Source organism: Rhyacophila brunnea, unplaced genomic scaffold (genome assembly GCF_057557595.1).
Source record: "Rhyacophila brunnea isolate RB1 unplaced genomic scaffold, BYU_Rbru_1.0 scaffold_3, whole genome shotgun sequence".
In the NCBI taxonomy this organism is placed as follows: Eukaryota; Metazoa; Arthropoda; class Insecta; order Trichoptera; family Rhyacophilidae; genus Rhyacophila; species Rhyacophila brunnea.
Genome location: NW_028232965.1, coordinates 15,535,120 through 15,547,941, shown reverse-complemented (window position 1 = coordinate 15,547,941; position 12,822 = coordinate 15,535,120). Strand labels below are relative to the sequence as shown.

The window sequence follows — 12,822 nt, the reverse complement described above, 5'->3', positions numbered from 1 at the left end:
GTGAAAAAATATTATTATTTTGATAGTTAACGAGTTTTGTAATATGTGTAGTGTCATTTATGATTGATATTATAGTAATAAACGTTTGTATTTTTTATTTAACCATGTCGGATCCTAATAAGATCATAAATGGGCCTCCACATAGTGAAGGTTTTGTATTGACAGATTTTGCTTTTACGAGAAATGTATGTCAGTCACTTGCTTAATCTATTTGGTCCATACTCTGACTCATATACAAATTGAAAAGCAATATGTGTATTTACCAGACCCAGGATTCAAACCTGGGACCCACGGCACTATAGGTCGACACGCTTAAGCTTTTTTTAAAGCATACCGACATCTAATTGCTATACCGAACGGGTATTTTCTCAGATGAATTTAAAATGCTCAGATGCATAAAACATAATATATTATATTGAGTTAATAACATTGCAATTACTTGTTCAATTCAACATGATAATATACCCATGTGCTGAATTGTACCAATGCATTATGTAGCAGAAAGAAACTCTTCAGGAAGAAAAACCTTCAGCCAAGTACAAATTTTAATATGCGAGCGTCGTGAAAAATTATTGTTTGAAACTCATTTAGTGCTAACTCCGCGACTGGCGCGTTTGTAATTAAAGGTTAGCAGTGATTGTATTAATATTAATATTTTGATAGTTAAAGAGTTTTGTAATATTTATTGTGCTGAATCATTTATGATTGATATTGTAGTAATAAACATTAGAAATATTGAACTATGCATTTTTTTAGATTGTCCCTATTTTTGCCACTAAATCACGATTTACTAAAATAATTATCTGGCAACGCTGGTAAGATAAGTGTGTTTGAAAACTGTTTCACTCATAAATATGTATGTGGTGAAGTAAAAATTGTTATTAACTTATTTTTAATAAAATTTCACGTGCATTTGTTTAATATTCGGTACCCTAATTACTTAATAGACCACCGCAGTTGTTGTGCGGCGTGGGGTGTGCCGCGGCGTTGTTTGGACTGGTGCCGCGGTGAGCCGCTGCTGAGCGCCCGCCTCTGCGTCCTGTCGCACACCCGCCAGATCGCGGGGTGCTTTCACGAGGGCCGCGACCGCCTGCCCGGCCCCCCGCAGAACGTCAGAGTCGTCACGTTGGACCGCCGATCTGTCAGAATTAAGTGAGTGCTTAATCTCATTACGACAGCTTTGGCTACGCTCACAGCTGCCATTGTATTTTCATTGCACGTTACTTGACTACATTATTAACCGGGGTTTACGGATTACCGCAACATGATCCATTATTATAATCTTTACGTAACGAATTAATTGTAATTTATTTTCATACATTATTAATTTTATCAGATGTATTATAGATTCCTTTATTAAATTATGGCTAGGCAATCGAGATACAGGCAATTTATAAAGATAAATGACCATTCGTCGAACTTGGTTATTACGAGGAAGATGGGACCGACTGAATTTGCTCGTTATAAGCATTACTCATCATATCGTTATATAAGATTTTTCGCGCCACGTTCTATTTAAGCATAGAATATAAAAAATCTGAAAACCATCGTAAAAATCCCCGAAAAAAGCATGAAATTCATTAACTAAGTACAAAAGAAGTTGTTTATTGTAATGAAGTGTTGAGCCGTCGGCGCTACCTATTGACTTCACAAAGCTTGGACTTTTTACATGCAATTTCAACCATATGCGTGGATACTTTTTCAATGTTGTCGGCGAAAATACTAATTAGGTATTTAAACACATAACTAGTGTCATAAATGTAATCCGATCCCGGCGGCATCGGTCTAGTTAACTGCCCGGTCGGTTTTTATTGCTTGGGGTCGAAAATTTTATTTTTAACGATCGATACATTAACAGTTTTGCTCGGAATACCCAAGAAGTAGCTCGTTATAAAAGAGAATAAATGTATGGAGAAAATTATAAACTAAAATGTCAATTAATATTTCCTCATTACATCCGAGATCTCGCTATTTCCGTGACCGTAATAACCATGTTCGAATGTATCTGCAAAATCTCAAGTTTTCAGGGGAGCACAAAAACAGTTTAAAATATGTATGGCATTTGAATCAATTCAAAAAAGGTTTTCATAATTTCAACGAAAATGCAATTTTTGTAAATTGTGTTATTTTGTGTGTAAAGGCGAATTTGCGGTTTTAATTATACAAAAATGTCAAATACGCATATTTTGCAGATATACAATTTTGCAATGGAAACGACGCATTGCTACATTATAATTATAACTGAGTGACCCATTTCCAAAAATCATCTGTCCAGTTTTGACCAAAAATAAACTGATGCAATAATTGCAATTGGAATAAAATTATTGTATTCCTTACTCAAATGGGCATATACCTATTATATAAAAAATCTAAAACAAGTATTTTGCAGCCAGTATAACGATTGAAAAACATCGTCCAATTTCAAAATATATCTTGTCCGTCTTGTGGCCATTTTCAAATATTATCTTTTTCATTGTTATAGAGTGAGTATTTTGAAACTTTCGCTCAATACGGGAAAGTGTATCATGTTCCGCAAAACTTTCAAGGGTTAGATTAGAAAAGCTCTATAGTCATGATATTAAAAGCACCCGCCCAATGGCCCAAGAAAAAAATGGTTATTCTTTCTATGTAGAGTTTCCATACACGTTTTTTGTGAATATCTCAAAACAAAACAAAATGGAAAATTTTGGAAATGGCAAATCAACTATATTGATAATAAATAAATACTTTGTGTAAATATTGTCAATTGAATCTTTTTGATTTAAATATAGTAGGTGATTGATAAAATATTTTTTCTAAAAGTATAGTAAAGTAAAGTAGTACACACAGAAGTCAAATTAGTAGTTGAACCCTTAAAACATGGTTCAAAAATACGTTACCTGGTCACTATGTCATAGTGGATAATAAGATAAATTTTAATGCACATATCAACGAAGCTATCAATAAAGCAATACTTTTGATAAATTCTATTTTACGGATTTATAAACCATTTGGATAACCTGAAGTTCTGGAAGTAAATTATTTTTCATCTATTCGATCAACAGTTAATTTCGCTTCTGTTGTATAGAATCCACAGTACGCTACATACATAAACTGTTTCGAAGGAGTGCAAAATAGATTTTGAAAGCACGTCAATTTTATAGCTTACTATTATGATTTAAATTATAACAGAAACAACACAGCAAATTCTATTTCCAACACTGCGTCTTTTATGGTACCATCTGAGGAAAGTCAACGGTCTCTATCAGACTAGTATTTTATTTTCAAAATTATCAATGGCTTTGTTGACTCACCAAACTTATTCCGAAGGGTAGGTTTCCACTGTCCTTCAAGATTTACACGAATCTAAGCTTTGTACCATGTCAGTCACAGTGATTCTAATTTTACACGAAACTTCTTTACTCGGATCTCTTTTTTAATTATGATCTCCAAAATAATTGTGTATAGTTGTCATCAATCTAATTTCAAATAAATGCCTTTTCTCTTTCCATTATAATATTCTCTTTTACTGTTATCACTTACATTACTCATATATATAAATTTCAATAATACTTAACACACGTATATTTGTATTTATATATATGTGTGTGTGTGTGTGTGTGTGTGTGTGTGTGTATATAAATAATATATTTATATGAATGTATGTGTATGTATGTATATGCGTATATGATTTTTATAACACCAGCTTATGTATTTTGGATTATAGTATTTGAAAAAAAATTTAGGCATTCTTAAAGTTTGTTTGGATTTTTTGTATTTAAAATGAAGCTGTGAAAAAACTGCGAGTATTAAAAACAAATAAAAAACTGCGTACTTGGTAACATCGTTTACAGCGTTTGATATACAAAAAATGTCATCTGCTTTGGATGTATGTTATTATGAAACACTATATTTTTGAAGAGAATAAGGGTTTACACACTTTTTGTCTGGCGAGTACCGTTTTGCATAATTTGTATAACTATTAACTTATCCCAGTAGCGTGGATATTAACGTCAGTTTATCGTAAACTTTTCGTTGTAAAAACAAGAATATTTTCTTTTTATTTTGGTACGCTTACGGTCACCATATTTTATTTATCGGATGATAATAAACATGCGCATTTAACCAGATATATGTATATATGAATAATAAGTTCACCAGTAGCCAAGTTGAGTAAATCGACTTCAAAGTTAAAGTTTCGATTGTAAATTCGACATAACTGTTTTTAATATTGTGAAAATTAGATATTATTTTCAAATGATCTGTTAATGCATGTCAGTATAAAACATGCAAATTGTATACTTTACTGTGAAAATAATGACAATATTATATACTGAAATTTAACCTAATAACTTTTCAAATAAAGCAGTTAGTTGCACGTTTGAATCCCGTTTTAAACATACATATGTATTTAATGATGTAAAATCTGCTATATACATCACTCGTATTCGTTTAAAATATTTAAAAAATAGTTTTCACGATTATTTATATAGTACGTAGCATTTGAGGTAAAAGCATTGATAGTTTGCTAGGTTATGGTCATGTGTAAAAATGTACTATTCCTGAAAAGTATTGTATTTATATCGTTACATAGTATTTCAATCTAAGTTACATTGGAAAATCAGGAATAAAAGATACTTCGTAAATTATGTTCTTATTCTTAGACGCGGGTCTATTATATTATAAACTTTTATTATTTTTTGTCATGGAAAATACAGAAAATAGTTTTTCTTATAATTTAATATTGTAATAATGTTTTAAAGAGTAGTGCAACATATTTAAATCGACATAAAAATAAATCTCATTTTTCATTATCAACATCGAATAACAACTTTTAAGATCTGATACATATTATTGTTTTGCATATTTTAGTATGAAAATATTATATAAGCAAACATATTACATGTAAAAGTGTCTTTTTGAAAAAAATCTTATGGTTACCTTACGCATAAAATAACAAAAAAGGCTATGCTGCGAAGGGTTAAAGTATACATTAAAATAATATTATACAGCCAACTTTCAATAAACTAGGTGGGACAGGCCGATGAAGAACCCGCACACTGTGGAGATATATCGGGTTTTCTGGAGACCCATCGGTGTGAGGTCACCGGAAAAAATGGACACCCAGGAAATGAATTTGCATATCGCGGCGCTGAAGGAGGGGGTCACGTACGAATGCGTCATCAAGGCGGGAAACCATTTTGGTGAGGAAACGGTTTCAAAAATAATAATATGATATTGCATACTAAAGTTTATAGGTATTTTATGGGAGAGTATTGAAGTTTTATGAGTTTTTATCAATGTATACATTCTAAAAATAAGAAATCACTATTTATGATTTATATCGAAAATATAGTCCGCACACTGTAAATGGAATCAATATATACTTAGGTGGTGGCAATAATGCGGACACGATATAAAATTGTTATAATACTATACACATATTGCATGAAATATGACAAGAAAATCTCATAGAATTAGTTAGTGTGTTGCAAATCCAGACCGTCAGTATTCCTTGTAGCACTTACTAAAGGTAGAATAGGTTATTAATTGACAACTGTACCAATAATTATGCATTTGTAAAAGTGTACAAAAAATTGGTTCCACGACTGATGTATTTAGGAAATATTCAGACTACAGTCACGAAATTATTTATCATAGAACTTTTATTTAAAACCATTAAAAGACAAATGTCCAATAAGTGGACAAGTAAACCTGTTTCTATGACTTCGATATTGTCCACATGGCACGTGTCTCGCCGCGATACGCCGCGACTGCATGTAGACAGCTCAATGAGTTCACCTGTACCTCGACCGCGCGCGAGCAGTGATGCGCGGCGATTATATCTGGACGGCTCAATGAGGTCACATGTAGCTGGAATGTGCGTGAGTCAAAACAAGCCATGCGGACAAGGACTTAGTTGCGAAAAGAGATACGATAAATTGGAATACTAAAGAAATGCATTTAGCTACATTTATATATTATTAACTCGTTGCTTCTGTGAGAATTGTGTTCAAATTAAATAATATTTTTTTATTAACACAATATTATTTGATAAGAATACATCTCATTAGTCACAAGCTTCGAATAAAGTAAGCAATGTAACTTATATTTTAGTAAGTACATTTATTAAATTATAAAATAGTACAAAAATTTCAATAGTTTTATCACAAAATTCTACTATAATAATTTAAATATTATTAATAATTATGTCATACAAACATAACAAAATATAAAATTTTCTTTACTACCTACTTCTGTGGACTTTGAATAACAAATAGTTTAATTAAAAAGGAGAATTATATTATGTTAATATTTTTGTATGTAATTTAGAGACATTAGTTGTTGTTTTATGTTGATATCTGTAAACATATTTAAGAAATTGTAATATTTGAAAATCTTGTGACTATCATATAACAATATTAGGTAGTTTTCGTAACAAGTTATTGCCGCGGGCTATATAGCCATTATAATATGTCCGTGTTTTCAGCGGAGTTTTGAAAATGCCGCAGGAGACAATTTTATTATTCAATTTGATGCTCTTTTACAGTTTACGGGGACTGAAATATTTATCTTGCTTTCAATTTTACTTTTAGGGACGTCGGCTCTGACGGAACCGGTTCAGTTTACAGTCGGCGATAAATATGTAATGGCCGCTGCGTCAATAAATAATTACTTGTCAAAGAAAGGCTTGCTCCTTGGAATTATTTGTGTTTGTATAATTTTGGCGTCTGTACTCGTCGGAAGCGTGTGGCTTGTCAGAAATCGAAAGGTGCGTTAGAATTGTAATTTTAGGACATTGGTTGCAAAGTCAGTTATCTCCACCTTTTTTGTATTTTTTAGTTATTTGTATGTCTAAAATTAAACTATTATCCATGTTATACTATTTAAATATTACCATTTCTTATAACTAGGTGCTGAAGATTGAACAAATACACGTAGACATGACTAAGCTGAGTAAATCAACTTTATAGTTAAATAAACAAAATGTAAATTCTAAATATCTATTTTCAAAATCCTGTAAATGCATTTTTGCTCTATTTTAGATCAAAACATATAAATTAATTATGATAAGTACTATGAACATAATAACAACACTTATACAGAAAATGTATATTATATATTCCAATATTAAGAATATAATATTTATAACCTGTTATTTGAAGCACTTACATACTTGAATCTCATTCTACGCATTAAAAGATTTGTGGTGAAGTAAGAGTGTTTAGAACCTTTTTATATTATATGTACTATTTTCATAATACGTGCATTAATTCAAATATTATATTTTTGATACCCGATTTTTTTTTGTGAATATCTCGGAATAAAAAAATATGGAGATGGCTGACTATGCAACTAGAGTTTAGCCTATAATTATTATGTATGGTTTAAAATTACTATTATACATTAGTACCACGTGTTTATTGGCATCTTAAAACTAAAATTTGATTAATATAATGTATTGGCAGTATAAAATATGATAAAGTATAAACTGATACATGATATTAATTTGATTTGTGTTGGTCAGTAGACTTTATCATGTACTATTACATCTAACAGGTGACATGTAAATTGTACGTAGTGCATTTTGCGGTAGCGCAAACTACTGTACCGTATAATACCGGAAAGAGATGGCTGTATACACATGATAACACTGAGATCAAAAAATAACGCGTTGTTCCTGAAGTATTTCAGACAGTAATTTTATTAAATTTAACAAGAACTTTGATATTGATTGGTATCAAATATCTGATAATAGCGCTGTTATTAGTATCAGATATTTTTGAGGTACGACTTTATACTTACGAGCACCTACCAGAATTTTATATATATAAAACATATATTTGGATTTCTGATTTACTTATTCATCTATTTCTATCCATTGGTTGTTTTATTACGTATTTTTAAGTCTTTTATTTAGACATGAATTTGATCTTAATATTATACGACCATCTATTTTCGATACAATAGCTCAAGATAAACTGTGAATTGGCCAACTGCATGCGTACAAATTTCCGGATATGCTATTTAACTACCACTATAAATATATATAAAAATAAAATAGATACAATTTTCTTGAAAATGTTAAAGTTTATTAATTATTATCATTACTAATTTTCCTTTTTATTGGATAGACCATTATTAATTAACATATTTATCGCGCTAGATACGACGTATTTTTTAAACTTTAAATAAGACTAAGAAAATGCATTACGATTTTTCTTTTTAAATATTATTTTAGAAACTCGTAAAAATAATGTATTTTATGAGGAATACATGAGTTTCCGCCAAAAGTATATGTTGTAGTGTAGACCTATATGTATTGTGTGTAGATAATAATGTTTTCATTTTTTATTAATAGATCTTTGGAATCAAATCTCTAAGCGGAGTGGCGTTTGAAAACCCAAGCTATTTGAAAGAAATCAACCCTGAATCCGTTCAAAATGTAAGTGTATTTTTTTAAAAGAATTTATTACAAATTGTAAAAAAAAATCAAATCAATGTAATCGCATAACATGTCCATTAACTGTTACCTAATTACGCAACAGGTGACATACTTTTACATTTTTTATTGTATAATAAAGAATGCATTTCGGCGAATCTCACTATTCAAAATAAAATAACAAAATACATAAAAATTGATTTCAATTATTTAAAAAATGAATCTTTTCCAAAATGAGTTACCCATTTAAAATGTTTTACTTGTAAAAATATATTCAGATAGTACATATTATAACACATATGTACATATTATAATATAATATGTATTCATATTATGAAAAAGATTATTTAATAAATAATACAATAAAAATACCACACAGATAATACAGAATCGGTTTCACATTGTATTGATGTCGAAATTGGCAGGGTTTTAAAGTTTATTGATTTCTATGCAGCTTCGTGAGTACATATTTGATGTTTTTGTAGGGGATACCGCAAAATGCAGTTGTGGAGACTACAAACAGCGTGATGAAAGGTTTGCCTTCCGTTTCCGGTGGAACGGTATTTAAACAGGAATCGCTTCAGGTCCAACAAGAAGTGAATCCATCATTGTACGAGGAGTTGAAGCTAGGTCATGATGGAGTGGGCTTCAAAAGGTTAAAACTCATTTCGAAAGAGGAGTCGTTCGTAAAAACTCTGCCTTGCGATAAACAAACGGGAGAAACCACTTGCAGGAAAGATACGTATTAAAGAAGTAATTTATAAATATTTGTACAGAATAAACAATAAAATTTAATTTTTTGTATAAAAATGTGTTGTTTTTAATTACCTAAGAGTATTTTAAATAACCGAATTTCTTATTAATTTGATTGGATCTTATTTTTAATAATGTGTTCAAAGTTTAAAAAAAAATGCATTGACAATGTTCGGGGCTTCCACCAGCAACACGATAGAAAGTATTTTATCGTGTAAAATAATAAATAACCAGTATTATAAAAAAACTAAAATTTAAGAAAAAATATGCTAATGTTTTTGGGATAACCATAATTGAAAAAATGTTTTTTATTAGTTTTCTTTGATAAATTTAGTCTTATATTTTTTATTTTTCATATAAAATTGATATGCGATGTATTATATTAATGGAATGAATTATGGGTTTATACATAATCTAATATGGATGTGATTTACAACTAATCAATGTTCATAATAAATATGTAATATAATAGTTACCGCCTAGAGCAGGGGTTCCCAATTGGTATCGTCAAGTATTAAATTGAGCACCAGGAAGGCAGTGGCGGGCACAATTTTTTAGAATGAAGTTTATGTAATAATATTTTAGAATAATTTGTACTTTTAAGAATATTTTTTTCCATTAGAATTGCGCCACATGTTGGTAGAAAATTTGTTCAATGTAAGAAAATGTAACTTTTTATCAGATTTTTTTTCAATATGTTTTATCATCTGACTATGAAATTTGCCAATAAAAATGAATATAAGTATATTTTATATTATATAGGATTTTGAGCAACTTGCATCGACCGACTATAAACTAAATCTGTTTTTAAATATCTACGTATTTATGGATTTATTAAATATTAATTTCAAAATTATCTTTTGTGTTATTGTTATTATTTCAGTTATCAGTATATTTGTTGGGAACCCTTGATGTAGAGAGATAATATGAATTAAATATGTTTTAAATGTAAGATTTTTTATGCTATGAAATCCGAGGTTTACTTGAATAGAAATTCTCGAAAGTCTGATTATAGTCTGAATGTAATATTTTATAGTGAATATATATGTACATAATATTGTCTTAAATAAAATAACATTAGATTTATGTGAATACTTAATTAATGGATTTAAATAAAAATAATAAATAATTAAAAACATCGTTTTTAAATTTGTATATTCGACATACAAGTTAAAATTTGAGTAGACATTTGAATTTGGGTTCAGTAATATAGATTAATAATATTATGAAGTTATTATTAAAAATTCTTGTAAAAATAGTTCGCTTCATTACAACTGAATAAGTGTGATGAGAATAAAATAGTCCACACAACCAATGTCCATACAATGTTATAATAATACCATACCAATACTTCCTTAATTTATTTTAAGCGTGCTTATTATATTTCTGTGGTGTTTGGGTAACAAATACAAAATCCACAAGAATTCACAAAAAAATACTTAAATGTTCATACTACATGAATAAAATCAAATTAAATACATCCATATGAAATAATATATAAAAAGGTTATCCCTTATTACAACATTGTTTTGTTTAATAAATTCAGATGCGTAAAATCCCTTTCAGTTAATTTACGCTTAACATAAAATTATTTATAATATTGCTTACGGGTATTTAAAATCATCATAATTATTTAAACCTCATTTTCGAAAAAATCTTTTTTTATAATATACGTATTCCGATATCAAAAGTATAACTTACGGCCCTTGTTATAGTCCAATGCGTAAAGTACTGGTTTCTCATTTGAGGGCTTTGTGTTTGATTCACGGTAGAGTCACGAATACACCTGTGTAATTTTCTTAAAACCAGGATGTTTCTATGATTGTTTCACTATTTATTACTAAAAAATTGTGTATTTAACTATTTTATTGTAGTATAAAAGTAACAAAAAAAAATATTCATATATTATAATATAGAATAGTAAAGTTATAACTTTGATACTAGATAACATATATATATTTTTACCTGAATACCGCAGATTTAAGCAGTCCAGTTATTTTTTTTAATTTTATTAAATCATTTTATTATGCAATGTTTATTTAATATGTACATAATTATTTAAATAAGTAAATACTAAAAATGTCATTTTAGTTTTCAATTCGAATATGAAAATATACTATATTTTCCATTCAACTGTGTTTCATTTGTTAACACTGTAAACTTTGTTTTACTTTAAATGGAAAATTTTTAAGTAACCTATCAGAGGATATTTTGAAAACAGTGCTGCAAAGGTTATATTGTAAAGTTAAAGTCACAAAAGAGCATTTCGGATTTTGCGAAACGCGCGCCGGAAAATTTCCAACATTCAAAATACGCCGCGAGTCTGGAAAAACTGTGTCAAACAAAATGCGAGAAGAAAATTCAAGCGAGGGCGAAAATCCTTCGGCAGGCAGTATCGGCAAAGTTCAGGAAGTGTAATTGCATCCTCTTTCAGCGGAGGCCGGAGTGCATTGGGAGATTGAAAATCCATTTCAGTGGTTTCCACCGACGGCGAAGTATTGCAAAGGAGTTAGTCAAGTCAACTTCATGGCGCATTAGACGCGGCTGGAAAATGTCGCGGCTCTTCTGCCTGCTAAACGCGGCGAAAGGCGTATAGGTACGATAGGTAAGATAGGTACGAATTCTACAATAGCTTATAATAAGACTTTTTGACGACATATTATTATATAATATATCAGAACTTCAAACGCATATTATATATAAGTAGATAGGTGATAATAATATTATAATGTGGTATTAAAAGAAGTTGAATAAGTAATATTTTTTTAAATATAAAATATTTAAAACAGTCTGAACTCATAATTTTTTAAATATTAATACTATCGACCGATGGTACTTGATGGATTTTGAATTTAAATTCTAATGGATTTAAGTTTTGTACTATTCCATTTGAGTCATTTTTGGATGCTGAAAGGCGAAACCCGGGTCGCTAAAAACCATTCAAATGGAATAGTATAAAACTTAAATCCATTAGAATCATTATTTTTTCATGTTAACTGAGAAAAAACAAAAATGTTAAATTTTAACTTAGTATAAATTTAATTTTAAATTCTAACCTAACATTTCTATACCATTAAATAGTATCATTGTCTTATTCATTTTGATTGACAAATAACAAAGCATACAAAAATTTTAAATCCTGTAGTGTACTATGCCAAATCCCATAACGAACCATTAAATTTGTTGAAAATGACTTTTATTTATGGGAGTAAACTGTTTTGAGTTTAAAATGTAGTATTCAGTATCCCAACAGAACTTCAATAATGTAAATGTTCAACAATCTACACGCTAAATGTTTGACACACCCAACAATAAAGCGATCTTGTGCTTTATGCTTTGATGTTGCAGAGTAATATAGTAAAATTTATTCTCCTTCTGCTATACCCACACGTATATGTAATTTATACCAAATAACCAGGCCCTTAATCAGTGGTTTTGTACATAATTAAACTATAAATTACTCTACTTATTTAAAATAACCTTGACAACAATTAAACTTTTGTATTCAGTACTTGTAGAGAAGTACAAACAACAAGGAAAGTTCTAGCATTGTGTAGTCTTTACATGAAAAAAATTATCAAAATTTCTATGATCCAACAATTTCTAATAAAATAAAGAAATTATTTATTTTGAATATCTCTTCATGT

General features: G+C 29.4%; 1 protein-coding gene across 1 annotated transcript in view; it reads left to right on the top strand.

Moving 5' to 3' along the window:
- LOC147067949 (Ig-like and fibronectin type-III domain-containing protein 1) overlaps positions 1 to 9,787 on the top strand; it is a 164,067-nt gene extending 154,280 nt beyond the window's left edge. The window contains exons 22-26 of the mRNA XM_085952552.1: positions 948 to 1,152; positions 5,011 to 5,183; positions 6,576 to 6,751; positions 8,342 to 8,425; positions 8,908 to 9,787. Of these exons, the coding sequence (XP_085808678.1) occupies positions 948 to 1,152; positions 5,011 to 5,183; positions 6,576 to 6,751; positions 8,342 to 8,425; positions 8,908 to 9,171 (902 nt within the window). The 3' untranslated portion in view covers positions 9,172 to 9,787. The remainder of the gene's footprint in view (positions 1 to 947; positions 1,153 to 5,010; positions 5,184 to 6,575; positions 6,752 to 8,341; positions 8,426 to 8,907) is intronic.
- The last annotated feature ends 3,035 nt before the right edge of the window (positions 9,788 to 12,822 follow it).